The sequence below is a fragment of the Podarcis raffonei genome, chromosome 7 (genome assembly GCF_027172205.1).
Source record: "Podarcis raffonei isolate rPodRaf1 chromosome 7, rPodRaf1.pri, whole genome shotgun sequence".
Lineage (NCBI taxonomy): Eukaryota > Metazoa > Chordata > Lepidosauria > Squamata > Lacertidae > Podarcis > Podarcis raffonei.
In genome coordinates, this window is record NC_070608.1 from 4,645,001 (window position 1) to 4,664,688 (window position 19,688).

Below are 19,688 nucleotides of genomic sequence, written 5' to 3' on the forward strand. Positions count from 1 at the left end.
ACTGCGTACCCTCCACCATTTCTCCAATGAAAATAGGGACATCCTAAGGAAAAGTGGGACATTAGGGGATCAAATTAGGAACTGGGATGGCTTCTCTAAATCAGGAATGTCCCTGGAAAATAGTGACACTTATTGAGGGTGGTGGTATCTGGCTTCAGACTGCTAGATTTTCATCATTTTCAGGCACTTTTTTTCCATTGCACTTCATCTTTGACTGTCCAGTACACACTGTCGACAATGTTGGGTATAAACAACCTTGCATGCCCCCAGCCAGAAAAGGGCAAGGTTGAGACTGTTAGGATATAGTTCCGTTCCACCTTAAAAGGGAACAGGTATGACTGTTGTGTGTCACATGCCAGCACAGACTTGCTGGGAACTTCCGTTTGTATATAGCTTTTGCATTATCACTGTTTTGTTGGACACAAAGGGAAGCAGACATGTTTTTTCCTTTGATCCTGAACTATGCTGAATAAACGCCTGTAAATTACTGTTACACATGTCACTGTCCACCACTTCCGTTGTGAGAAGTTATTCACTCTGCTGATAAGAGCGTGCGAATCTCTAAACGTATCTGAGGTTCATGTTGCTGATTGATGCTGTACCAGAGATCGCCCGGCTGCCGGCCTGTGGCTGGAGCCAGCTGGGGGCCTGCCAAATGCCCCCATCTCCCCAGCAGTATCCCAGCAGAGACTAACAGAAAGTCAGGGGCAAATACACTTTGTGGCTTCTCACTAAACCCCAATCTCCACCATTTTCTCTCACCTCTTCCCTGCATGAGGCAGCCATAAAACAGGCTTCCACAATGTACACTTAGAGTTCAAAGCCAACCTTGTAAATATGAAGAAACTATTTTTTTAAAAAACCCTTCTTTTATCTTTGCAATTTTCAAATTTCTGTCCATACCATGTTATTTCAATGGGCTCATGGTGTGTGTGTGTGTGTGTGTGTGTGTGTGTGGAAGGGAGGAAGGTAGACACCAATGAAGTGAAAATTGTGTCAAACTGCATTTGCATTTGTGCAAAATTTGGAAATATGAGATTGAGAACCCTTCATCCACCCTCTCTCCATTTGGTGCCTTCCAGATGTTGCTGGCTGAAGCTGATTGGAGGTGCAATCCAAACATCTGGAAGGCCCCAGTCTGCAAACCCTGCTGCAATGCATGGGTTCCTCTCGCCTAGAAAGCAAGGGGAGGTAATTTGGAACTCTCAGGTATGGGGAGAAATTATGGTATGGAGCTTCCAAGTTTCCTAATTCATCGGTGCCCCTTTGAGCCCAAAGCCTCACCCACTGAAGAGCAAGTGGGGAAAGTTTCTTTGCCAACTTACCGGGGCAAAGTGCGATGTTGCAGAACTTGGTTTGCTTTTCGGGTCCTTCGCAAGGGTTGCCGCCAAACTGAGGAGGTTTGCAGGTCCGTGTGCGATCCCTGTACCCTCGGCCACAGGTCGATGAGCACAGGCTCCACGGAGACCACTCGTCCCATGTCCCATGGACTGAAATGAAAGCAGAGGAGGTCAACCAAGTAGCTGTCAGCTTGGTTATTGCTCGTCTTAAGCATAAGCAAACTTACATGCCTCCAGTCAGCAAAGGGGAAGCATTGAGACTAGAAGAGACGGGGAAATGTACTTTGTGGCCTCCTGCCAAACTCCCAAGCTCCCCCCCCCATCTCTCTCCTGCATGAAGCAACTGTAAGAAACTAGCTCCCATCATGTAGACTTAGAGTCCAAAGCCATCCTTGTAAACATGAAGAAATTGTGTTTTATTTACGCTTTTAAGTAATGCTTGTGACGTGTGAATGAGGAGGTTTCAATGAGGTTTATTCCTGGGGGATAGTACCCATCTTCCCATTAGTATCCAAAAGGCGCTGTGGGTTAAACCACAGAGCCTAGGACTTGCCGATCAGAAGGTCGGAGGTTCGAATCCCCGCGATGGGGTGAGCTCCCGTTGCTCGGTCCCAGCTCCTGCGCACCTAGCAGTTTGAAAGCACCTCAAAGTGCAAGTAGATAAATAGGTACCGCTCTGGCGGGAAGGTAAATGGCGTTTCCGTGCGCTGCTCTGATTTGCCAGAAGCGGCTTAGTCATGCTGGCCACATGACCCAGAAGCTGTACACTGACTCCCTCAGCCAGTAAAGCGAGATGAGTGCCACAACCCCAGAGTTGGCCACAACTGGACCTAATAGTCAGGGGTCCCTTTACCTTTATAGTGCCCATCTTCCCATTAGTATCCAAAAGTAAATAATAAATAAATAAGTAAATAATCAGGTCATTTTTTATGGGAAGCTACACAGACAGAATGAATCCCTCCAACACCCTGACCTCAATAATAACCTTGCTTGCTTGTTGATTATTTTTTTTAAAGAAACCGCTCAAGTTGGCAACATTTTTGTCGCCAGAGTGAAGTCAGTGGATTTGTGAATGTCTTGCAAGTTGCAAAGCAAGTTTCTGTCTCTCTAGAGAGCATGGGTGAAATGTCAGAATGATGGAGGTAGCTGAATACAATCCATTTTCCTTGGGCTGGGGGCTTTAACACCCGGTGTAGCTCCATAAATTATGCATACTAATTGCAGAAATTTGCTTAGGGGGTGGGAGGTGATCCACTCAGGTTGCAGAATTCCGCTTCCTTTGTTGCAGAAATCACTTGACCTTTGAGCACAGCCTTTTAGCATGCAGATGAGTAGATACAGCACCCACTTCCCTGTGATTGGGGAGGTAGTGGCAGGGAGAATTACATGTGCGGTGTGGAAGGTTATCACCTGGACAGACGGCGGAGTTGTTGCACTGCCGCTGCTCCCGGAGGGGCCCACTGCATTGGGTGCTGTAGGAATACGACACACAGAACCTCGTCCTAGTCTGCCAGCCCTCCCCGCAGGTGGTCGAACACACGCTCCATGGGGACCATTCCTCAGCAGCTGGATCACCTGTCAGGGTGCAGAACATGTGAACATCTGGCCCAGGTCTGTCTGCTCCACCTGGCGGGGGGCTCTCCAAAATGCTGACCAGGTACCATTCCTGGCCCTCCTACCTGGCAGTGGCCTGGGACAACATTGCATGTAAAGTGGGAAGTATCCAGCATGGTGCAAAACCAAAGATCCCATCATCTCCCATCATCTCTCCCCATTGCCATGGTGGCTGGTATTGATGGGAGAAGCATTCAGAGCTGGCATTAATAATAATAATAATAATAATAATAATAATAATAATAATAATAATTTTTATTTATACCCTGGCCTCCCCAGCCAAGGCCAGGCTCAGGGTGGCTAACAAGGAATAATAAAAACAAGTTGAATGAATACAACTTAAAAACAGGATTAAAATACAACATTAAAATATTGAAACATTAAAATATTAGAATGCAGCCTCATCACAGGAGGAGAAAGGAAAAATAAAAGAGAAAGAGGGGGAGGGAATCAAACTGGCTCCAAGCCAAAGGGCAGGCAGAACAACTCTGTCTTACAGGCCCTGCAGAAAGAAATCAGATCCTGCAGGGCCCTGGTCTCATGAGGCAGAGCATTCCACCAGGCCGGGGCCAGTGTTGAAAAGGCCCCGGCTTTGACTGAAGCTAATCTAACTTCCTTAGGGCCCGGGACCACTAGGGTGTTGCTATTTATGGACCTTGAGGCTCTCTGTGGGGCAGACCGGGAGAGGCGGTCCCGTAGGTACGAGGGTCCTAGGCCAGAGGCACAAGACATTTTTGTATGGCTAGGCTAGTAAATCTCCAAGTGTGGAGACTCCAGAGGAATCGCCGGAGGTGGGGCTGACATTTCTGATGCTGCCTAGTGGAGATGCTGTTCCTGGTTATAGTCTAATGGTGTCTGGATAGCACCACGTTGGCTACTCCCACTGTAAGGCCTTTGCTTTGCTACCGAGTTGAGGCCCCTTCTGTGATGCTGTTGGCGAACAGAAGTATTGACTGCAGGGATTGAAAAAACCGCTTTGCCCTTTCAGTGACTGGTTCCTGCATTTTTGCAGGCCCCTCTGTCCTCGAATCGCACATTCAAATGAGGTTGCTCTCGCCTCCTCCAAGTCAGAATTAATTCCGTCTCCTATAGTCAAAATTATGCACCATTTAAACATCAAATACCCAAGGATTAGCAGAAGTGGTGTTAGCCTCCAGAAAAATTAGAGCTGGAATGTATTAAATTGTCAGGGCTGTGATCCAATGACTGCATAGATTAGTTTACTAAATTCTGCATATGTCTCATTTCGTGATGCACGATCCACACAGGGAATCTGTGTCGGCTGCGCATGCCCTGCCACATCCCAGCACTTTTAAATTCCATTGGTTTTAATGGGAAAGTTAAACATGTGCAAATCTGTGCTCTGTTGAAACTAACTGGACTTAAAATGTGCTTAACTCTGGCTGGGTCATACAGGAATTGTGTGAAGCCGTTGTGTATCAATTTCCTTTCTCAGATACCTTATACACTGGTAAACATAACCGAGTCAATGACTACCTCAACCTCCTTTCAGTTGTGTTAATGACTTACCTATTTGAGGCGCAGGGTACCCATACTGTTGCATGTCGTCAACATCATCTCTCTTCCGGTTATCTGTGGACCTCAATGACTGGCTTCGGGAATTGTAGTGTCCATTGGCTAGGATTAAAAAGGAGGGTCCAGCGTAAATCAACCATCCACTGATTCTGCAAAGCATTTTCCCCCACCATGAAATTTCATTTCAAAGGCAAAGCGAAGCACATGTCGAAACATTTCGTAATCAAAGCACCTGTTGCGTCAGTACTTAGAGTCATGTTGACCATTTCCCCATAGAAACACCAAACCACAAAGCCCCCGTTGAACTTCTGCCTCACGGCTATTAAAAACATAGGAGTATTTTTAGAAGATGTGACACCATCAATGCTTTTTAACCCCTTCCTCGTTCCCACGGCATTCCAAGCATAAAGGTATGGTTTAGCTTAGAAGGGATGGACATCCATGAAGAAGCACAGTAATATAAATAATAATAATAATAATAATAGTTTCCCCAGCAACTTTGGGCAGCTGTCAACAAGAATAATTTTAATAATAATTTCATTATTTGTACCCTGCCCATCTGACTGGGTTGCCCCAGCCACTCTGGGAAGCTTCCAGCATATATAAAAACAGAATAAAACATTAAACATTAAAGACTTCCCTAAACAGGGCTGCCTTCAAATGTCTTCTAAAGGTTATGTAGTTGCTCATCTCCTTGACACCTGATGGGAGGGTGTTCCACAGGATTGGTGCCACTACCGAGAAGGCCCTGTGCCTGGTTCCCTGCAACCTCACTTCTCACAGTGCGGGAACCGCCAGAAGGTCCTTGAAGCTGGACCTCAGTGACCAGGCCAAGAGATGGGCGCTCTGCTCTGTCCTGCCTCCATGGTCGGAGACAGCAATACTTCTGACTACCAATTGCTGGAAACCACGGGAGGAGAAAAGGCTCTTGCATTTGACTCCTGCTTGCTGGTTTCGCACAGGCTGGCCAATCTGAGAACAGGATGCTGGACTAGGTTATTATTATTCCTGTGGAATGCCCTTCCATCAGATGTCAAAGAGATAAATAATTATATGACCTTCTGTAGACATCTGAAGGCAGCCCTGTATCGGGAGGCTTTTAATGTGTGATATTCGTTGTTGTTGTTGTTGTTGTTGTTGTTGTTGTTGTTGTTGTTGTTGTGTTTTTGCATATCCTGTTGGAAGCTGCCCAGAGTGGATGGGGCAACCTTGTCACATGAGCAGAGTACTAATATAATAATAATAATAATAATAATAATAATAATAATAATAATATGAATCAATGACCAGATCCAGCAAGCTGTTCCCGTTTTCTTTCAGGATCACACTTCAAAACGACCTTGACAGATTGGAGAACTGGGCCAAAACAAGCAAGATGAATTTTAACAGGGAGAAATGTAAAGTATTGCACTTGGGCAAAAAAAATGAGAGGCACAAATACAAGATGGGTGACACCTGGCTTGAGAGCAGTACATGTGAAAAGGATCTAGGAGTCTTGGTTGACCACAAACTTGACATGAGCCAACAGTGTGACGCGGCAGCTAAAAAAGCCAATGCAATTCTGGGCTGCATCAATAGGAGTATAGCATCTAGATCAAGGGAAGTAATAGTGCCACTGTATTCTGCTCTGGTCAGACCTCACCTGGAGTACTGTGTCCAGTTCTGGGCACCACAGTTCAAGAAGGACACTGACAAACTGGAACGTGTCCAGAGGAGGGCAACCAAAATGGTCAAAGGCCTGGAAACGATGCCTTATGAGGAACGGCTAAGGGAGCTGGGCATGTTTAGCCTGGAGAAGAGGAGGTTAAGGGGTGATATGATAGCCATGTTCAAATATATAAAAGGATGTCACATAGAGGAGGGAGAAAGGTTGTTTTCTGCTGCTCCAGATAAGCGAACACGGAGCAATGGATCCAAACTGCAGGAAAGAAGATTCCACCTAAACCTTAGGAAGAACTTCCTGACAGTAAGAGCTGTTCAACAGTGGAATTTGCTGCCAAGGAGTGTGGTGGAGTCTCCTTCTTTGGAGGTCTTTAAGCAGAGGCTTGACAACCATATGTCAGGAGTGCTCTGATGGTGTTTCCTGCTTGGCAGGGGGTTGGACTCGATGGCCCTTGCCGTCTCTTCCAACTCTATGATTCTATGATTCTATGATTCTATGATTCTTGCATTAACCAAGCTGCATAGCTGTGGCCGCTTCAAGGAAAATTCCCAACCCTACGATATGCAGAGTGCATCTCTTCTCTTTGGGAACATAGCAGTGAGCAGTCCTGCTATTAGAGACCAAGGCTAATATTCTGTGTGTCTGCAAGTATAACACACATGCTCAGCTATATTTGGGTGGCTGATGGTTGTTAAAGAGACAAGTGGAAAGACGAAGACAAGTTTAATTTCAGTACGGCTTTTGACAAAGTAGCCCCTGATATTCTTGCAGAGAAGATGGTGAAGTGTGGGCTGGACTAGGTAACTGTTAGGTTAAGGAAGCTTTTCGAAATTTGATAATGTCTCTCTCTCTATATATATTCTCTTTTTGTTAACAGAACTTCTGTGCTTTCCAGCATGGTTCCTGCTGGTGGCAAGGAAGAAGACAAATTCTCTGGCAGGATCCAGCAAGTTTGTTCAGCGGGAGATAATCCCATCGGCCTTTCTCCTGCTCGGCACCAGGGTTCCACCTGATGAACCGCTCCTAATGACTGATCACGCTTGCTAATGAGTTGTGTGATTGCTTTCTGCTCCCCTGCTGGTGTGCCTGGTCTCAGCTGCTGTGCCTGTTGCTAATTAAAGCTGATGGGGCAAAAGGCCTGAATTTTAAGAAGGTCTTTTTCTTGGGAGAACAAAAACAAAAGCCCCCACTGAGGCCACCTGACAACCCGCCCAAAAATCAGAGTCCATTCCCCAGCATCTGGTCTTGAGTTGAACTGGGAGCCTTCGACGGTCTATGGGTCACCAGAAGTTCCACAACAACAAAGGTACTTGTAGCCTTGTTGTTGTTGTTTAGTCGTTTAGTCGTGTCTGACTCTTCGTGACCCCATGGACCAGAGCACGCCAGGCCCTCCTGTCCTCCACTGCCTCCCGCAGTTTGGTCAAACTCATTTTGGGAGCTTTGAGAACACTGTCCCACCATCTCGTCCTCCGTCGTCCCCTTCTCCTTGTGCCCTCCATCTTTCCCAACATCAGGGTCTTTTCCAGGGAGTCTTCTCTTCTCGTGAGGTGGCCAAAGTATTGGAGCCTCAGCTTCAGGATCTGTCCTTCCAGGGAGCACTCGGGGCTGATTTCCTTAAGAATGGATAGGTTTGATCTTCTTGCAGTCCATGGGACTCTCAAGAGTCTCCTCCAGCACCAGAATTCAAAAGCAACAATTCTTCTTGCCTTAGGTTTCGCATTAAATGAGGAGGAGATCTTGGGCCTTCAGTGGCAGGGTGGACATGTGCCCTCCTTTACAGAGGACAGTCCTCTCTTTGAAGGATCTTGGGCAGCCAACTATGTGGAACTGGGAAACTCATCTCTGCAGGAGTCTGTAATGACCAGCAACTTGGATGGTTCTAAAAGTGAATTGTTCAAATTCAAGGGCAAAGGCACTGTTGTATCTGAAATTATGGTAGGGGAGATACTCAGAAATGTGCTTCTCATAGAGTCCTACACTTGGGTAGGACCCTGGGGGTCATCTAGTCCAACCCCCTGCAATGCAGGAATATGTAGCTGCTCCTTACAGGGATTGAACCTGCAACCTTGGCATTGTCAGCAGCATGCTCTAGCCATGGTGGCTGTGCTCTGCCACCATAGTCAAAGGTGGCAAAGCTTCTATCAATGTTTTCCTTTTTTAAAGGGACATTCCCTTATTCCAAATAGGATTCCTTGCAAGAAAAGGGGAAAGTTGACAGCTACGCACAGGAAGGGAGAGGGCTGTTGTGCTTGAGGCCTCCTTGCAGATTTCCAGGGGGTATCTGGTTGGCCATTTTGAGAACAGAATGCTGCACTAGATCTTGGCTTGATCAGGCAGGATTTTCTTATGCTCTTAGGTATAAATTCTGTGGTATGTATCAATAATTAAACTCCTTGGGTCTGTCTAGAGCCTACAGTCAATTAGATTCACAGGAATAACCCTGAGTTCTAACTTAGCGTGGGCAAAAATGTCAATTACAGTTTCTCATTTCTCCTCCTCCTCCTTTATTAAAATTTGTGTAACCCATTTCATCTGAAGATCACAGGGTGGTTTGTTGTTGTTTAGTCGTTTAGTCGTGTCCGACTCTTCATGACCCCATGGACCAGAGCACGCCAGGCCCTCCTGTCTTCCACTGCCTCCCGCAGTTTGGTCAAACTCATGCAGGTAGCTTCGAGAACACTGTCCCACCATCTCGTCCTCTGTCGTCCCCTTCTCCTTGTGCCCTCCATCTTTCCCAACATCAGGGTCTTTTCCAGGGAGTCTTCTCTTCTCAGGAGGTGGCCAAAGTCTTGGAGCCTCAGCTTCAGGATCTGTCCTTCCAGTGAGCACTCAGGGCTGATTTCCTTAAGAATGGATAGGTTGGATCTTCTTGCAGTCCATGGGACTCTCAAGAGTCTCCTCCAACACCAGAATTCAAAAGCATCAATTCTTGGGCGATCAGCCTTCTTTATGGTCCAGCTCTCACTTCCATACATCACTACTGGGAAAACCATAGCTTTAACTATATGGACCTTTGTTGGCAAGGTGATGTCTCTGCTTTTTAAGATGCTGTCTAGGTTTGTCATTGCTTTTCTCCCAAGAACAGGGTGGTTTACAACATACAAATGCAAAATGAGGACAAGAAATGCATAATAATAAGAACCCCCTTCACACAAACACATTTAAAGGGCCCTGGGATGTTAAGCAGCTAAAGGCCTGGTTAAACAGAAACGTTTTCATCTGGTGCCTACTTTTTTCTCCCTGGGGAGAGCATTCCACGAACCAAGAGCCACTGCAGAAAAGGCCCTGTTCTCATGTTGCCACCTTTTGGGCATCTCATGGAGGAGGCACATGGCCTTGGATGAATCAGAATCTTCCATTCTCCACATTTCAAAATCAGTCGCTGTTTTTACTTCCTCGTCAAAATTCTCCTATCCTACACATGTTGGTATGCACTTTTGTCCAGCAGGCGCATTTCCCACAAGCTCTTTTCAATAATATACACCTTTCATCATTCAATAATATACGCCCTTTACCATTTATGTGAGAGATATTTGACTGACCAACTGCTTTGCAAAATTCAGGGAAGCGAGGCTTTTGGTGGATCGGTTGTGTTTCGCTTTGTGCATTGTTTTGGGAAGTATGAATCAGGTAGATTCTCCTTTCAATGTGAACTGCACCAGATTCCTCCCCCCCCCCAAGTCCTAGTTCCATTATGATGAGAGAGGCCAGGGGAAGAGAGTTCCCTCTATCTGCTTTCCCCACCCCATGCCTAGAAACATTCCATCGTGCCTCTCCTTAGCTGCCTTCCCTCCAAGTTAAATAATGCAAAATGCTGTAAGCTTTCTTCGTGGGAAAGGTGCTTCACTCCGCCGATGACTGTCAGGTGCGTCAATGTGCCATGTCAGTGCCAAGACTCATTATTCATGTCGCGCAACCTGTGGCAGAAGCCTGATCTGCCACAGCAATCCTTGTGGGGTTTTTAAATATTTTTTTATGATGTAGATCTTGTAAAAGGTCATCTCTCAGCGAAGGAGTATTAAGGCATTACTGACTGACAGCAGGCTTATCCCACACATAGCACGTCAAGGAACCGTTTACAAGCCCAGCTGATGCAGAAGAACTCTTCTGTCACCCTGAGCACACGAGGGAGACGCTTCATGTTATCTCGCAAGGGGTGATATTTTGGGGCATTTGAGGGGTGGGTGTCAGGCAGCAGCAAGCCCATGATCAGGAACCCTTTGAATGTCAGGGAAAACATACGGATCCCCAAGTTGTTTCTGAGAGAAGCGTGTTGAGCGAGCCAGCCCTTTGATGTGCATCAGTTTCGACAGCTGCCTGGCGTGGTGGTGGAGGTGGAGAACCAAGCCTGCAGAACAAGGAGTGGGAAGTCTCTGCCACGCCTGATCTGCGTATATATTCTGAAATGTCAGACGCTGCTGTTTGCCAGACGGCAGCGTGCACCCAATTCAACTGGCTCCCTCGCTGCTATCGTTTTCAGAGAGTAAACAGGAGCTGCTGGTGATGTTCTCAGCCCGCTCTGTGGCACCGTCTCATGAAACCCACAGGCGATGGCACTTTGCGACGACGTGCCAGGGAGCGTGTTGACATACTGTTGCTTCAGCTTGGATTTATTTATTAATTGGCTGGGTAGGTGACGGTGATGGGAATTCACCCTGCTCAAGCACCAATTCAAAGCAGCTTGAAATCATGGTCTTCGCTCCTCAACCTGCGAAAGTCTTACCATCGGTTGAGCTCAACTCCAAGTTCCCTCTTTGAGGGTAAGCATATGATCTGCCGAAGAATTGATGCTTTTGAATTCTGGTGCTGGAGGAGACTCTTGAGAGTCCCATGGACTGCAAGAAGATCAAACCTCTCCATTCTGAAGGAAATCAGCCCTGAGTGCTCCCTGGAAGGACAGATCCTGAAGCTGAGGCTCCATTACTTTGGCCACCTCAGGAGAAGAGAAGACTCCCTGGAAAAGACCCTGATGTTGGGAAAGGTGGAGGGCACAAGGAGAAGGGGACAACAGAGGACGAGATGGCTGGACAGTGTTCTCAAAGCAGCCAGCATGAGTTTCAAATAGTCTGTAAATTTACTCCAATCTTCTGAGAATCTCTGGTCCCTCAGGTTTCGAATTCTTCCTGTTATATAGATGGACTAATTCTGCATAGTCCATCAGTTTCAGGGCAGGCATGTCCAACAGACAGATCACTGGACATCTGTGGTAGATCACTGGTAGATCACTGGCTCCCCTCAAAGAAGTTCAACAAGTTTGGCTCCCCTAAAAAAAACCCTCAACATATTTGCCCTGCACCCCCCAAAACGGGGCTTTCCTCATCCCTAAAAGAAGCTCAACAACTTTGACCTGAACCCCAAAAAAGGGGTCACTGCCAGTTTTTAACTCTATGAGTAGATTGCAGTCTCTTGGGAGTTGGCCACCCCTGCTCTAGGGCATTGACTGGCAGACACTCTCTAGTGTTTCTGACAAAAAATATCCCCAGCCCTCCCTGGGAATCCCAGGGATTGAACCTGAGACCTTCTACATGCAAAGCAGGTGTCCTATCACTGAGTATACCTACAGTATCGTGAGATGTATTGATCTTTCGGAGGGAGGCACATTGCTGTTCTATGTAGCTAGAGCCTGCCTACAGCACACGCCGTTCCTATTTTCTGAAGTTTCTGTGTATTTTGGGTGTGAAAGGTTTAATTATGACAAAAAGAAAAATACTGTTTTAGCATCACATACTGTGAGGAGGCTGTTTGGAAATGTATATTCTGAATTGAAGCAGGGGTGGGTGGAAACTGCTAGTTCTGCTGCACAACTATTTTAAAAAAGCACTTCTCCGCTGTTAATTTAGACTCCAGTGTGAAGTCTGAATTAATTAGAAATGTCTTCCGGAACACTGATTATTTCGCCAACACATGAAGGCTTGAGGCAAGTGTCTGCCCACTTTTCCAGTCGTAATTCTAATGCATTTAAAGCCCACCTTCTCTCCAAGAATTAACAGGGCTTTCTCTCCTCCATTCCCCCCCCCTCACAACAACCCTGTGAGGTACGTTATGCTAAGAGAGCATGACTGACTCAAGGTTGTGGGATGTGAAACACAAGAGCAGTCAAGTACAACATTCCTAGAGTTAACATGTTTGTCCAGCCAGCAGGTAAACTTCCTGTTTCCTTCTGGGCTGGGACAGACTTCCTCTGCATGTGACTAGAGGTGAGCGTGGCCTCACCTGTGCAGGTAACAACAAAAGCACAGGGCAGGGCAGCCATCTCTCTCTCTTTGACCACATGCATTGAAGAAGCAACATCTGCTTAGCCAAAGATGTTCTCTTGGCCTCCAGCCAAAAGAGGACAGAGGGACTGTCTCCTTATGAGACAGTTTCCAGGTGTATGTTACTTTTCTAAGCTAAGTCTGCCTTCTGGGATCTGATTGTGGACAGAATGTGAGTAAACTCTTTTTTATACTTTTATAGAAGACTGTGTCATGTCTTATCTTTTATGAGGGAATAAAGGGGGAAATACCAGAACAGTTATTATAGAGGCTTTAGCGAGCCTGAGCAAATGCAACTGCTGCAAGTTTAAAAGGGGGAATGTTACTCTGCTAAATTGTGAACTTGTTAATACAAGTTGGAAAGGCTATAATCAAACAATATATCCTCTCCTGCATCCCTGAACATTCCCACAAAGGTCTCCTAAGAAGCAACAAGGATCAGTCCTGTCCAACCCTAAACAACTGTGCTGTGACAGCTGGGGAGGTTGAGAGGCTCTGGCTATCAACGTTTGGACACCTGATTGCTCCAAGGCCCTCTTGATCACATGGGAACTACATTTCCCATCATGCCAAGGGCATGGACAAGCCCTGTAGCATCCCAGGCCTAAAGGAGCATGCAACTGGTAGACTCTTATTCAGACTTCGGTTTGCTGAAGAATTTATAGTTATTGTTGCACAACAGTAGGGAGGGGGGGGAGAAATCCAGTTCACTTTGCATTTTAATGTAAAGCTCACTAACTGCTGCCTACGGAAACATTACACAAACAGAAACACGGCTGTTCTTAACAATTACCACTGTTCAGATGCATATATTAAGGGGGAAATGTTCATGAAATGCACAAATTAGTGAAAATATCATTACACAAATGCATCCTACTAGGAAAAATGTGCCTATCTGGAGAAAATTTGCTAAAATACTTGGTTTTTTAAAAAATAAATAAATCACAAACGAATGCAGAATTGTGGAGAACGGAATTTAAGACTGGAGAAATGAGAAACTGATAATAATGGAAACTGACCAATTTCTCCATCACTTCATACCTGTGACAAGGTGTGCCAAGTCTCAGATGCTAACAAGCAGCTGTAGACCATGGTCAGATTTGTTTTAGACCACTGTCAGCTGGTGTTAGGTTCCCTAACACCAAATTTGATGCTAAACTCCAGTAAATGCAGATTTTAGAGCAACCCTTTTATGGGAATACCTGTGATTCCTGCATTCCAGGGTGTTAGACTAGATGGTTCTTTGGGCCGCTTCCATCTCTATGGTTTTATAATTCTGTTAAAGGTAAAGGTAAAGGTACCCCTGCCCGTACGGGCCAGTCTTGACAGACTCTAGGGTTGTGCGCCCATCTCACTTAAGAGGCTGGGGGCCAGCGCTGTCCGAAGACACTTCCGGGTCACGTGGCCAGCGTGACAAAGCTGCATCTGGCGAGCCAGCGCAGCACACGGAAATGCCATTTAACTTCCCGCCAGTAAGCGGTCCCTATTTATCTACTTGCACCTGGGGGTGCTTTCGAACTGCTAGGTTGGCAGGTGCTGGGACCGAGCAACGGGAGCGCACCCCGCCGCGGGGATTCGAACCGCCGACCTTTCGATCAGCAAGCCCTAGGCGCTGAGGCTTTTACCCACAGCGCCATTAATATTAACATTTTACCCACAGCGCCATTAATATTAACAGAATATTAATATTAATATTAATATTAACATTAATATTAACAGAATATTAATTCTGTTAATTATCTACAAATTCTTTGGGAGGGCCCGCTGTCAGATCCCAGATAAGAATTTGCCAGATTTTCTCCTTGCTTTCCACCAAACCATGCCTTCCTTGTCCACTAGACAAAGTACATCTCTTCCCGCCCCCCCCCCTCACATAATGGGCAGATGATGCTAGTTGCTGGCTGCTGAGATGTGTTTGGCCTGTGAAACCGCTACCTTGGTCCACGTCCAATAGATGGCAGAGGTCTCCGTGTCTGAATTAGCAAGGAAGGGATCGCTGGGTTCTTTGCCTTGAGCAAGCGATAAACAGAAATTACTACAAACTCTAGATGCTGTCCTACAGACCGGCTTTTCTCCCCCCCAAAAAACAACAACAACAAAACCAAACTGGCTGGACGGAAAGAAAAGACACCAGCTGGGGGAAAGGAAAATGGCTGTTGTTAAACCTGAAGTAATTCTGTTTTCAATCTGCAATAAACAGTAATTCTCACCAAGACCCTGGAGGCGTCAGACTTTTGCCTATGAAGACACTCGGAAGCCGGTATTTATATATGCAAAAGCTAACGCCACCTATGAAATGCTAGTGCCCTTTATTGCTTTTCTTGGGTTGGAATCTGAGGCTGCAGAAGGTGTTGGCTGGTCTTTGTTTATTTCTTTCCTCCCTTGTGGTTGCCACCGGCTGGTAACTTCCTTGGGGTAGAGACCTGACAGCATGACACACTGGCCTAAATTCTGGGTGGGCACTGTGCCCAATACGTGTTTGCAGCCTGGGGCAAATTACAGTGTCGTATGCCAGTCCCTCAATCCCACACAGAGTGGGTGGCTAGAACAGGAACCGAATCTCAGTTCAGCACTGCAGAAAGGACAGCAACCTTCAATGCATCCGAAAACACAGGGCAGGAGAGGGCAACTGATGGTCCTATTGGCTTTGCTCTGCCTCCACAGTTGGAAATGGAGGCAGTGAGAGATTTTACTTTCTTGGGCTCCATGATCACTGCAGATGGTGACAGCAGTCATGAAATTAAAAGATGGCTGCTTCTTGGGAGAAAAGCAATGACAAACCTAGACAGCATCTTAAAAAGCAGAGATAACACCTTGCCGACAAAGGTCGGTATAGCTAAAGCTATGGTTTTCCCAGCAGTGATGTATGGAAGTGAGAGCTGGACCATAAAGAAGGCTGATGGCCAAAGAATTGGTGCTTTTGAATTATGGTGCTGGAGGAGACTCTTGAGAGTCCCATGAACTGCAAGAAGATCCAACCTATCCATTCTGAAGGAAATCAGCCCTGAGTGCTCCCTGGAAGGACAGATCATGAAGGCTCCAAGACTTTGGCCATCTCATGAGAAGAGAAGATGCCTTGGAAAAGACCCTGATGTTGGGAAAGATGGAGGGCACCAGGAGAAGGGGACGACAGAGGACGAGATGGTTGGAGAGTATTCTCGAAGCTACCAGCATGAGTTTGACCAAACTGCGGGAGGCAGTGGAAGACAGGAGTGCCTGGTGTGCTCTGGTCCAGGGGGTCACGAAGAGTCGGACACGACTAAATGACTAAACAACAACAGAGGGAGAGGGAACTGTTGGGAAGACTCTGTTTAAAGTACAAAGGCTAGGATGCCGCCGTTCCTCTGGGGAAATTGAACTGGATTTGGAAAGGGAGCGATTGATTACTGCTCTGATGCTACAGAAAACCAATGCCTTAGCTATTCTGTATTATGACACAAGTAGATGTGGTTCTCCTTTAAACAAACAAGCAAACAAAATAGAAAAGGGAAGAAGAAGAGGACCCCCCCCCCATCCTGGAACTGCTGAAAGAATTGGAAATGGACAAAGGAGGAAATATCAAATCTCGCTCCTTCTGCACTTACAGGTGCATTTGATTCATTTCTTAAAAATAGGATAAAAACCTGCATGAGATCCAGATCACAAACCTCCCGCCGTCTCATCTAATCCTGGCCCTCAGTCCCACGCCTATTTGGAGAGCTGATAGAGCACAGATAGAGGCAAGTCAACAAGGGGAAACTTTGGCAAGGATCCCTTTGCCCGTCTAGACAAATTAGTCAAAGGGAATGAAAAGATGAAAGCCTAATGCAGTGGAAAGTTTCCATTTAAAGATTCCAGCTACAATATGATTTAACTTTATGGAAATGCCAAACAACGTGTGAAATCATTCTAGTCCTTCCAGGGCTCAACCTTTTCTGAGCAAGGGCTGTTGCATCCCTGACTCTGCTAAGGAAAAAATAAAATAAAATAAAATAAAATAAAATAAAAATTCCTTCCAGTAGCACCTTAGAGACCAACTAAGTTTGTTATTGGTATGAGCTTTCGTGTGCATGCACACTTCTTCAGATATGAAAGCTCATACAGTGGTACCTCGGGTTAAGTACTTAATTCGTTCCGGAGGTCCGTACTTAACCTGAAACTGTTCTTAACCTGAAGAACACTTTGGCTAATGGGGCTTACTGTTGCTGCCGTGCTGCCGGAGCACGATTTCTGTTCTCATCCTGAAGCAAAGTTCTTAACCTGAAGCACTATTTCAGGATTAGCAGAGTCTGTAACCTAAAGCGTATGTAACCTGAAGCATATGTAACCCAAGGGACCACTGTACCAATAACAAACTTAGTTGGTCTCTAATGTTTTACTGGAAGGAATTTTTTTATTTTGTTTCGACTACGGCAGACCAACATGGCTACCTACATGTAACTCTGCTAAGGAAGTCTACTTTCCCCTTCCTTTTGAAGAAAGTTATAATTTCCTTTAAAAATAAATAAATAGACCCACCAACAACTTTTGTGTGCCTTCCCCAACATGGTGCTCTCCAGAGGTTTTGAACTCACCAAGTAGATAGAGAGAAGCTTTTCTCCCTCCATCATAACACTATAACTCGTGGTTGTCCCACAAAGATGAACATTGGAAGGTTCAGGACAGATAAAAGAAAAGGACTTGTTCATGTAGCATATGGTTTAACTGTGGAACTCACTGCCACAGGATGGTCAACAACTTGGATAGCTTTAAAAGGAAACTAGACAAATTCATGACCTCTAGCCTCTGCAGTTGGAAGCAACAATGCTTCTGAATAGCAGTTGCTAGAAACCACAGGAGGAGAGTGGTCTTGTGTTCGAATCCTGCTTGTGGGTTTCCCGATAGATGCTGACCACTGTGAGAACAGGATGCTGGAGCGTATGGGTCATGGGCCTGAGCCAGCAGGCTCTTAATTTATCATGACAATTTATCATCGCCGCTATTTCCGCAGGTCTATGGACAGCCGTATCCTCTGGCAAGCTGTTGGGTTGCTTGCAAAACCAACATTCAGTCAATTGGACAGAGATGCAATTTCCACAAAGCTCTGTTATCAATCTGATCAGCCAGCAATATTCACACCATGACCATTAATTAATGCAACTTTCAGGTGGACATTTAAAGGCTGCAATTCCCTTCATCTCTTGTACATGTTTTTAAAGATGAAGCATCTTTGTTTTGTGCTTCTAGGGAAAGCTGGAAGCCACAAGAGGGGGCAGTGGTCTTGTGCACACATCCTGCTCACAGGTTTCCCACAAGTCAGCCACTGTGAACACGGGATGCTGAACTAGATGGGCCGCTGGCCTGATCCAGTGAGTTATTCTTGTGCTCTTTATGTTCCCAGTGCCTCTGGAGCTGATGGGAGTTGAGGTTCAAAATATCTGGAAGGCACCAGGCTGCAGGGGGAATGGACTGGTCTGAAGGTCTAATCAAATGTATTTCACTGAAAACCACAGGAAAAGTTGGAGATAAAGGTATAATTATAATCAGCAAGGCTCGCTCACATTAGCCTGCCCGTAGTAGTTACTGTAATTTGTGGGAAATACTGAAAATGAGCTAGGCAGTGCCCACATACCTGGTACAAACTTGTAAGATGTCTCTCCTTACCATTCCACCATGATCTCTTGCTTGTTTCAATAAACGGGGGGATTAATTGGCCTCATTTAGCTCTCATTTCTGGCTGCTTGATTTGCATTTATAGGCAGACATAGCAGTACAGCACAACGCAGAAATGTCAGGATGCACAAAAGGCAAACACTCTTTAGACCAGGGATGGGGAACCTGTTGCTCTACAGACATTGCTGAACGACAACTCCCACCGACCCTTGCCATTGGGCATGCTGGCTGGGGCAGGTTGGAGCTGGATTGCAAAAGATTCCACAACTCTGCCTTAAGGTAAACCACGGTAGTGTGTCCTATCCACCAGAATCTGATCGTTTTTAAATAATGATTTTCATCTGAGAAATGTTGGAGATCATGTATAAGGGTGAGTTGCAAATTCTTTGTTGGTCCCTGTTTATAAAAGGGCTCTCAAAGAATCATAGGGTTGAAAGGGACCCAGGGTCAGCTAGTCCAACCCCAGAAAAACATTCTGACAGGAAGAGCTGTTTGGCAGTGGAATAGACTCCCACAAGAGGTGGCGGACGGTGGACTCTCCTTCCTTGGAGGTTGGATGACAATCTGTCATGGATGCTTTAGCTGAGATTCCTGCATTGTGGGGGGTGGGTTGGACTAGATTAATAATAATAATAATAATAATAATAATAATAATAATAATAATAATTTATTTATATCCCGCCCTCCCCAGCTGAAGCTGGGCTCAAAGCGGCTAACAATGAAAGTAACACAGCATTCTAAAATCAATTCATTCTAAAATCAATTCAAATCAAATGAATGGCAACCATTGGGCTAGAGTTCTGTGAGGATTGCCAAAGGAGGAGGTCAGACTGTGTCTTGGCCAAAGGCCTGGTGGAACAGCTCTGTCTTGCAGGCCCTGCGGAAAGATGTCAAGTCCTGCAGGGCCCTAGTCTCTTGTGACAGAGCGTTCCACCAGATCGGAGCCACAGCTGAAAAAGCCCTGGCTCTGGTTGAGGCCAGCCTAACCTCCCTGTGGCCCGGGAGCTCCAAGATGTTTTTGTTTGAAGACCGTAAGGTCCTCTGTGGGACATACCAGGAGAGGCAGTCCCGTAGGTATGAGGGTCCTAGGCCATATAGGGCTTTGAAGGTTAAAACCAGCACCTTGAACCTGATCCTGTACTCTACTGGGAGCCAGTGCAGCTGGTATAGCACCGGGTGAATGTGATCCTGTGGCGTAAGGAGTCTCGCCGCTGCATTCTGCACCCGCTGGAGTTTCTGGGTCAGTCTCAAGGGCAGCCCCATGTAGAGCGAGTTACAATAATCCAGTCTGGAAGTGACTGTCACGTGGATCACAGTGGCTAGGTCAGGGCGAGAGAGATGACCCTTGAGTCCCTTCCAGCTCTTAAGATTCTATGATTCTCCCCCCCACCACACCCCAAAATCAGTTCCGGGGGTCCCTACCATCCTCCGCAGCAAATTTGGGGAAGGGTGCACGAGGAGATGAAAGGGAAGGGAAACGTATTTTGTGCAAGCAGAAGTCTTTGTGCCAATGTGACGATTTCATTGGACGCAACCCAAAGTCCAGTGCAAACCTTAATGGGGTCTGGATGTGAGCAACGGTTCTGCACAGTTAGACACAAGACCTACCCACCCTAGAAGAATGGCAGCTGAAGGTGATAGACTATATGG

At 46.2% G+C, this 19,688-nt stretch overlaps 1 protein-coding gene across 3 annotated transcripts in view; it reads right to left on the reverse strand.

The window, feature by feature from the left end:
• Positions 1–19,688, reverse strand: part of ADGRB1 (adhesion G protein-coupled receptor B1) — a 394,399-nt gene that overhangs the window by 208,678 nt on the left and 166,033 nt on the right. For 2 of the 3 annotated variants that reach the window (XM_053395176.1, XM_053395178.1), the window contains exons 4-6: positions 4,485–4,592; positions 2,751–2,915; positions 1,326–1,490 (exon numbers count right to left, since the gene is read on the reverse strand). In XM_053395176.1, coding sequence (XP_053251151.1) covers positions 1,326–1,490; positions 2,751–2,915; positions 4,485–4,592 — 438 coding nt within the window. Of the gene's footprint in view, positions 1–1,323; positions 1,491–2,750; positions 2,916–4,484; positions 4,593–19,688 lie in introns of all 3 variants that reach the window. The other variant, XM_053395177.1, reaches the window with a different exon arrangement.